The sequence below is a fragment of the Triticum dicoccoides genome, chromosome 4A, assembly GCF_002162155.2.
Source record: "Triticum dicoccoides isolate Atlit2015 ecotype Zavitan chromosome 4A, WEW_v2.0, whole genome shotgun sequence".
NCBI lineage: Eukaryota > Viridiplantae > Streptophyta > Magnoliopsida > Poales > Poaceae > Triticum > Triticum dicoccoides.
This window is the reverse complement of record NC_041386.1, coordinates 574335919-574344697: the sequence shown is the minus strand read 5'-3', so window position 1 is coordinate 574344697 and position 8779 is coordinate 574335919. Positions and strand designations below refer to the sequence as shown.

General features: G+C 44.4%; 1 protein-coding gene across 1 annotated transcript; it reads right to left on the bottom strand.

The window, feature by feature from the left end:
* Nucleotides 1–3469: 3469 nt before the first annotated feature.
* Nucleotides 3470–4116, bottom strand: LOC119289178 (cortical cell-delineating protein-like). Its single transcript, XM_037568568.1, has one exon. The coding sequence runs from the start codon at nucleotides 4109–4111 to the stop codon at nucleotides 3680–3682; it is 432 nt and encodes a 143-aa protein (XP_037424465.1). The 5' UTR covers nucleotides 4112–4116; the 3' UTR covers nucleotides 3470–3679.
* Between the last annotated feature and the right edge of the window lie 4663 nt (nucleotides 4117–8779).

Genomic DNA, 8779 nt, shown 5'->3' with positions numbered 1-8779 from the left:
TGTTCACCCACCGTAAAATACTTATGCTCTTGAGAGAAGCCACTAGTGAAACCTATGGCCCCCGGGTCTATCTTCCATCATATTAATCTTCCAACACTTAGTTATTTTCATTGCCTTTTATTTTACTTTGCATCTTTATCATAAAAATACCAAAAAATATTATCTTATCATATCTATCAGATCTCACTCTCGTAAGTGACCGTGTAGGGATTGACAACCCCTTATCGCGTTGGTTGCGAGGATTTATTTGTTTTGTGCAGGTGCGAGGGACTCGCGCGTAGCCTCCTACTGGATTGATATCTTGGTTCTCAAAAACTGAGGGAAATATTTACGCTACTTTGCTGCATCACCCTTTCCTCTTCAAGGGAAAACCAACGCAGTGCTCAAGAGGTAGCAGTCCGGACAAAGGGGATCGAGCGTGTTGGGTAACGTGGTGCACCCCTGCAGGGAAGTTTATCTATTCGAATAGTCGTGATCATCGGTAACAGGACGACTCGGAGTTGTACCTTGACCTTATGACTACTAGAACTGGATACTTAATAAAACACACCCTTCCAAGTGCCATATATAACCCGGTGATCGCTCTCTAACAGGGCAACGAGGAGAGGGTCATCGGGTAGGATTATGCTATTCGATGCTACTGGGTGAACTTACCTTCTACTCTCTTCTACTGCTTCAAAATGGAGGCTGCCAGAAGCGTAGTCTTCGATAGGACTAGCTATCTCCCTCTTATTCTGGCATTCTGCAGTTCAGTCCACAGATACTACCCATTTCATTGATACCAATGCATATGTGGTGTAGATTCTTGCTTGCGAGTACTTTGGATGAGTACTCATGGTTGCTTTTCTCCCTCTTTCCCCCTTTCCATTTCTTCCTGGTTGTCACAACCAGATGCTGGAGCCCAAGAGCCAGACGCCACCGTCGACGACGACTCCTACTACACTGGAGGTGTCTACTACTACGTGCATGCCATCGATGACGACCAGGAGTAGTTTAGGAGATCCCAGGCAGGAGGCCTTACCTTTTCGATTTGTATCCCTGTTTGTGCTAGCCATCTTATAGCAACTTGTTTAACTTATGTTTGTATCCAGATATTGTTGCTTCCGCTGACTCTTGTGTATTCGAGCTTATGTATTCGAGCCCTTGAGGCCCCTGGCTTGTAATATAAAGCTTGTATTATTTTAATTTGTGTCTAGAGTTGTGTTGTGATATCTTCTCGTGAGTCCCTGATCTTGGTCGTACACATTTACGTGCATGATTAGTGTACGGTCAAATCGGGGGCGTCACATTCAGCTTCTACGACAAGCCTCTTGATGTTGACGATTGGCTTGTTGATATCAGCAAGCACTTCGAAAGCAGCAATGTCCGGCCTAAGAACTACGTCAAGTTCGCTACTTCCCAACTCAAGAACCGAGCGGCAGATTGGTGGCAGCAGTACAAGGACTCCAGAGGGGGTCAAGTGGTCAGCTGGACCGATTTCTGTCGTGATTTCAGTGCTCATCATATTCCAACAAGTGTGACTGAAGGCATGCACGAGAAATTCAGAAACCTCAAGCAAGGAAGTATGTCCGTCTATGAATATAACTCCGAGTTCCAGAGGCTTGGTCGGTATGCCAAGCAAGATGTTCCCGATGAGAAGAGCTAGATTTACCAGTTTAGGATGGCCTCAGAGAGGACCTTCAACTCACTCTTATTCTCTCAGAGCCGAATGAGTTGGACCAGTTTTACAACATGGATCTCAAGCAAGAAACAACGCAGATCAAGTTCGAAGCTTCTAAGAAGAGACTCAGAGATGACACTCAGTCTACCACAAGATTCACATTTTCATGCCGAGCTCACTCTACATCCTGGTTGACTCCCAGACACGTATAATTCATACTTAAACAGATGTGGCGCCAAGATCCCACGATCACTTATGATAGAGTGGACGATAGTCTATTCTATTCAACATGGGTTAAGATAAAAAGTAGTTATACCAAAATTTTATACCTATTTAATTTATTCCGTTGTAGTACAATCTCAACTAAAGTACTTATTCTACCATTTAGTTTAATTTGCAAAACTAAAAAAATGTAAGGTTGCTAAAGTTTCTTACAGATGCACCTTTATATAATCCTAACACTTGTCCTTAAAAAGTTAACTTGCGGCGCTCTAAATTTAAATTGCAGCTTGTATCAAAATTTAAGTAAAGTTTTCTCTTTTCAAGGCATAACTATGGAGTGGATCTTTACTTAAACCGAAATTCTTTAAATATAAGGAAAGTAAAATAAATGGGACAAATACGCCCTATATAGGTTTGTAGTGTATGATTAGTTACAAGCAAATAGAGAATTCTAGAGTACATAAGATATTTATTTGAATCTCAACATCTAATTGTTGTCGTTGATTGCTTCCTGTTAGGAAGTTATTGGGCCCCGCCCCCAGTCACAAGTTTATAGAAAGCAACAACTTTTCCTCAAGTCAATGACCTTAAGGTTTATCGAACCAATAGGAGCGCTTGAACTCATCGAATGATGCGGAGAGCCCCTGAGAAGCCCCCGTGGCACGCCTCTGCGGAGCGGATGATGCGGAAGGCACGCTCACCCTCGAAGGCCCCTAGGAGGCGGGTACTTGAGCATCCTTTATAGGAGTAATACCCATGAACATTATTGAGTCTTAAAGCCGCTTTTAGCCCTAAAAATGAGCAGGTTAACAAAGATCATGTCGAGAATTAGTGGTAGCTACATGGCCATTAGTTTTTTGCTTCTTGATCATGGTTATTCTTGTCTTACCCTCTTTCCAATCTATTCAATGCGCCCCTTAATTCTTTTTTGCAAGATAAACTTCCAATCTATTCATTGTGCTTCTTAAATTTTTTTGCATCGAAAACTTTCAACCTATTCATATTCAATCATGATAGTCACAGAGAACATTGGATGTAAAAAATAGAACCTGGTTGATGGACCATGTAGAGATGACCACAAGTATTGAAGTGAGCCGAAGGCACGTCATAATCAACGTTCCCCTCTCACCGAAGTAGGGCAAACTTTGTGATAATAGACAATCGAAAGTAGCCGTGCTAAGGTCGCACAGGACCAGAGCATCGACCATCGTCGATGAAAAGAGCCATAGATTAGAGTCATGTGAGCTCCAAAATAATTTGAACCCAAAAAATGAGCCAAGTTAACGGTTTGCAGGGAAAACACAAACTTTTCTTCTTGTAGGTATTGCTATACATATGCTAATTAGTAGTCTCGGACAAAGGAAATTTTTCACTTGAACTTCATTGGGATCCAACCAAATATCTTGAAAATTCAAAGAATAATTTTACTTGTGTGCACTACCTAAATAAAGACAGCTATTTCAGTATGTACCGAAATTAATGAAATTTCGGTGAGATTACACTGAAAGTGAAAACCACGCATATGAATAGAGAGAATATCACATTTATGCTTGGACATACACGGGAGAAATTAGCAGTCGCATGCAGTTGACAAACTGGAGGAACGTTTATTATTTGCAGTAAAACACAAACAACTCTGTGATTTCCCTTTGGGATGTTCATCGACATGCCAATCAACGAAACATCTACGGATACAACAAACCTACGGCATACATGAGAAGGTAAATTAAGCACACCAATGGACGTACGTAGGTAGTATGCATGCATGTTTTTTTTAATCAGCTATATGTTGGGACTTCACGAGCATTTGGAGCCGGCTGCAGTTGCGTTCCGGCCGCAGTAGTTGAGGACGAGGGGGATGTCGAGCGGCAGGTTGATGGGGATGCCGAGGACGCTGAGCTTGATGGCGGCGCAGAGGCAGGCGGCGACGTCGAGCTTGACGAGCTGCCCGATCATGGGGCAGCACTGCTGGTTGGCCGGCACGTTGATCTTGAGCTTGAGCAGCACCAGCACGTCGGCGCACACCTTGAGGTCGGCCAGCGCGTTCGTCGGGCACGGGTTGCGGCCGGCCGCGGGGGTCTGGCCGCGGACCCCGGCGACCAGGAGGAGGTTCAGCGCCAGGAAGAGCGCCGGGAAACATGCTGTGGGTTTGGACGCCATTGCTTCGATGCAAGTCCGGGAGTGGAAGTGCACGTACGTAGTGGTGCTCTGGATTGTAGCGTAGGTCATTCACAGGCGTGGGATGGCTCTTCTGGCATGGCTGTGTGGAGCATTTATAGTCAAATGATCTCTCTACTCTACGTGAGTGGATTTGATGATGGCCGGTGGTGGAATAAGAGGTGTCCTCCCAGGAGATATTTTGCTGGCAGCTCGATCGTAGTGGCGTGTGTGTGAACGTGAGACGAGTAGCGGCGGCACGCACGTTTTGCGAAACAATGACATCCACTCAACGCACAATTACCTCCATATACATGTACCGCTAGCTGATCCTTCAGTTTCTGGCTTTCTGCAGAGGGAGTGCTGGCTAGCTGCTGCTATGCTGTGGAACTTTACAACTCAACGAGCACCGTGTACGTACGTGCCAAGACTGGCCGGCCGGAACGTCCACTACTGACACCTTTCGGTTGTAGGTACATATATACACGCTGCCTCGCAGAGTCACAGTGGCAGAAACACGATGGTGGTTCGTTCCGGAGCAACTTAGCCGACATCCGGGTGCGCGCGCGCCACTCGTTCAAGAGATTCAAAAGATGAATCGATTGCTCTCGCCACTCCACTCACACGGTGTGATACATTTTCGACCAGGACGAGATGCCACCGCTTCATTGAGTTGATTACAGAACGGATTTTTTTTAGAACGAAGACGCCAGATGCGTGCAGCTTTAACTTAATAAAGCCCCCAACAAACAGTGTAACACGACATAACTCTTAGAACAACACCAACCAAAAGCCAAACCGGTCCAGACACGGATGCGATCGAAGCTAAATAAGGCAAAGGTCAAGCAGGCCAGCAACATGTTACATGGCCGAAGCCCGTACAAAGCACGCAAGCTCCTCAAGCCGCAAAAGGGACCACCTCGTCGGTGGTGGTCGAAGGCTCCCTAGCCAGCACATACACTTCCCTTTTCGAAAAGCCAGCACATACACTTGCATCAGTCGGTCTTGGGCGTTCTTGAGAATCTCAGCATCCTTACGCCTTCCCAACGGACTTCACTGCTGCAAGAAGAGGTTGCATTTATAAATAATATTAGCCGGATGAGTTGAAAAGCAACTCTCAATAGTCAACTTGTTTCTAGTAAGCCATAGTGCCCAAAGCAGTGCCCCTACACAACTCCACACCACCCGCTTGGTTGGCCCGTGGATCGTGTCTAAAATCTAGACAAGCTCTGCCGCCGATCTAGAGTCACATTGAACGCCTGCAGCCGTTCGCACCGCACTCCACGTGAATCTCGTCAGAACGGATTGTCTCTTCCAAAAGAAACAGTTATAGCAGTTTTGCTACCTGCTAGACTTTTTTTTTATCGGAGCTACCTGCTAGACTTGATGGGTCGATCAAGTCTCAGATCCATCATAAGTGGTCACCCATACGGTTAAAATAGGAGAGCTCCTGTATGGTGCCGTCAAAACAGTGAGCGTGACGCTGGAAACGAGCACAATGGACCGGCCCAGTAAGCATTTTTTTTTTGCGGGTGCAGTAAGCAGTAAGTGTAAAGTGTAGGAGAGTTACTCAGTGTAGGAGAACGCACTGTAGAGAACCAGTTTACTGTAACAGTCGGTGCGCTGTAGCATATGGTTCATCGTAGCGACCCAGTTTCTTGCTCGGTTAACATTTTGAACTTTTTCTGAAATATGAATTATTTTAAACGTGTTTTTTAATTTCTGAATATTTCTTACTTTTTTAATATAAACTGTACATTTTTATATACATATTGAACATTTTTGTAAATATGTTGAATATTTTCCTAATGTACAATAAACATTTTAATAAGAACTCCGATAACACCCGAACGTTCGGGATTTGACCATGGCAAATCAAATGTTTTCAATGGCAATTTTATTTGGCAAGCATGGCAACTCCGTGCTTGGTGTACTTTTTGCCAGAAGATTGCCGTGTGTGTCAACTAAACTTGCCATCCTCGCGTAACTGAAATTTTCATAAAAAATGTTTGATTTGCCATGGTCAAATCCTGAATGTTCGGGATCATTTTCATTTAATAATGTGTGCTGAATTTTTCTAAAATATACGATGAACATTTTTGTAATATATGCTAAACCATTTTTAAATACACATCAAACATTTTTTTCATATATGGTGAAAAAAATTAAACATGATAATATTTTTATAATGCACGGTGAACTTTTTGTAATATGTGGATGAACATTTTTTTACTATATGGAAATATTTTCTTAATATACAATGAACCTTTTGTATAATACGGTTCAACTTTTTGTATAATACACAAAAAATAAAAGAAAAAATAAGAGAGAAAGAAAGAACAAAAACGGAAAGGGAAAAAGAACCAAAACAGAAAAATGAAAAATTTAAAGAAAAGCATGAAGAAAAACAGAGAAATAGAAAAATAGAAAAAAACACAACGACAAATGAACGAAACATCACTCGAACCCTGTAAGTGGGCTGGACCAACTGGCTCCCCTACAGGCATTGCTTGGCCACCTTCGTCCATAAGAAGCGGGCACCGCTGTAAGAAAAGAGAATATGGTTCCTAGATTCTAGAACCAAAGAAATGGGACAAAGGCCATCACCCGATAGGTGTTATTTGGCCACCTTCGTCCGCAGGGAGGTGTTCACAAAGAAGTTGCCACACACATATCTTGATCTACAGTGGAAGTGGTGATTTTCACTGAGGTGTGGTTCATGCAAGAATCAGAGCCCAACATACGTCACGGTATGCCCACCCGACAGAGAAAGAGCCCGCGGGGGGGGGAGCGGAAGGGGAGGGTATATGCCAAGGCACCTCGTTCGGGGGCCCTGACAACGACATGGGAAGGGCCGCCCTCAGCTCGATCCATGCCATGTTTTCCTCAGTGCCAGATGTTCATTGGTATGTGATCAGGCACAGAGAGAAGGTTTCTTCGAGGAGGAGGAGGCGAGGAAGGCCTCACCACCGGCAACGGCCGCTAGGGGAGGAAAATGGTGGGCGGCGACGCTAGGGGGCGGCTAGTCCTACGAGAGGATTTGACCATGGCAAATCAAACATTTTCGATGACAATTTTAGTTGGCAAGCATGGCAACTCCGTGCTTGGTGTACTTTTTGCCAGGGAATTGCCATGCGTGTCAACTAGACTTGCCATCCTCGCGTCACTGAAATTTTCATAAAAAATGTTTCATTTGCCATGGTCAAATCCCGAACGTTCGAGATCATTTCCATTTAATAATGTGTGATGAACTTTTTTTAAAATACATGATGAACATTTTTTGTAATATATGCTAAATAATTTTTAAATACACATCGAACCTTTTTTGTATATGGTGAGAAAAATTAAATACATGATGAATATTTTTATAATGCACGGTGAACTTTTTGTAATATATGGATGAACATTTTTTTACTATACAGAAACATTTTTTTAATATACAATGAACATTTTCCATAATGTGGTTGAACTTTTTGTATAATACACAAAAAAAATAAAAAAAAGAAAGAAACAACAAAAACAGATAGGGAAAAAGAACCAAAACAAAAAAAAGAAAAATCTAAACAGAAGCATTGAAAACCAGAAGAAAAACAACACAAAAACCAAACATGAAAGAAAAAAACCAATAAATAGGTAAAAACACAACAACCAATGAAAGAAACATCACGCGAACCCTCTAAGTGGGCTGGCACAATTGGTTCCCCTACAGCCGTTGCTTGGCCACCTTCGTCCATAAGAAGCGGGCACCGCTGTAAGAAAAGAGAATATGGTTCCTAAATTCTAGAACCAAATAAATGGGGCAAAGGCCATCACCCGATACGTGTTGCTTGGCCAACTTCGTCCGAAGGGAGGTGTTCATAAAGAAGTTGCCACACAAAAATCTTGATCTACAGTGAAAGTGGTGATTTTCACTAAGGTGTGGTTCATCCAAGAATCATAGCCCAACATACGTCACGGGATGCACACCCGACAGAGAAAGAGCCCCGAGGGGCATATGCCAAGGCACCTCGTTGAGGGTCCCTGACAACGACATGGGAAGGGCCGCCCTCAGCTCGGTCCATGCCACGTTTTCCTCAGTGCCAGATGTTCATTGGTATGTGATGAGGCACAAAGAGAAGGTTGTTTGGAGGAGGAGGAGGAGGAGGAGGCGAGGGAGGCCGTCGTCGGCGCTAGGGGAGGCGAGCGGTGGGCGGCGGCGCTAGGGGGCGGCTAGTCCTACGAGAGACGACCCTACACACCTCCTTACCGAGTGCATCTTTCACTTTCTAGTTCACATATGAGTTACCAATATACCTGGCCATAGGTCGAGTCAAGCCTAATAAAGCCTGCAGTAGAATACCTAGATCCGCGCCCGGTTTGGCCCAACTGTCGGGCCTATATTTCAGACCCAAGCCTAACCCATAACTGGAAAAGCCTGCCGGGCCTCAGGCCAAGCCTCTTCCTTAAAACACAAATATGGTAAACCCAAGCCCAGCCCTGTCCGACCTTGAGGCTCAAAACTTAGGCCCAGGCCCGGCCCGTGGGCAAGACTGGGTTAGGTCAGGTCAGGCCGACCGGGCCGGGTTTCCCATGACCAGGGTATAGTTACTAAGTATCCCTAAAAAAAAGGATATAGTTACCAAGTGGCCTCTCGTCGAAGCCCTGTAAAACGCAGTATGGAGAAGCATCTACTACTTCGCCAACGCCATACCGTAGTACAGTAGCATCATTCATCAGCCGTCATCGGCCGATCCGCCCTCA

Coding starts and splice junctions, on each gene's coding strand:
- LOC119289178 (XM_037568568.1), bottom strand. CDS start 4,111: ATGACCTACGCTACAATCCAGAGCACCACTACGTACGTGCACTTCCAC.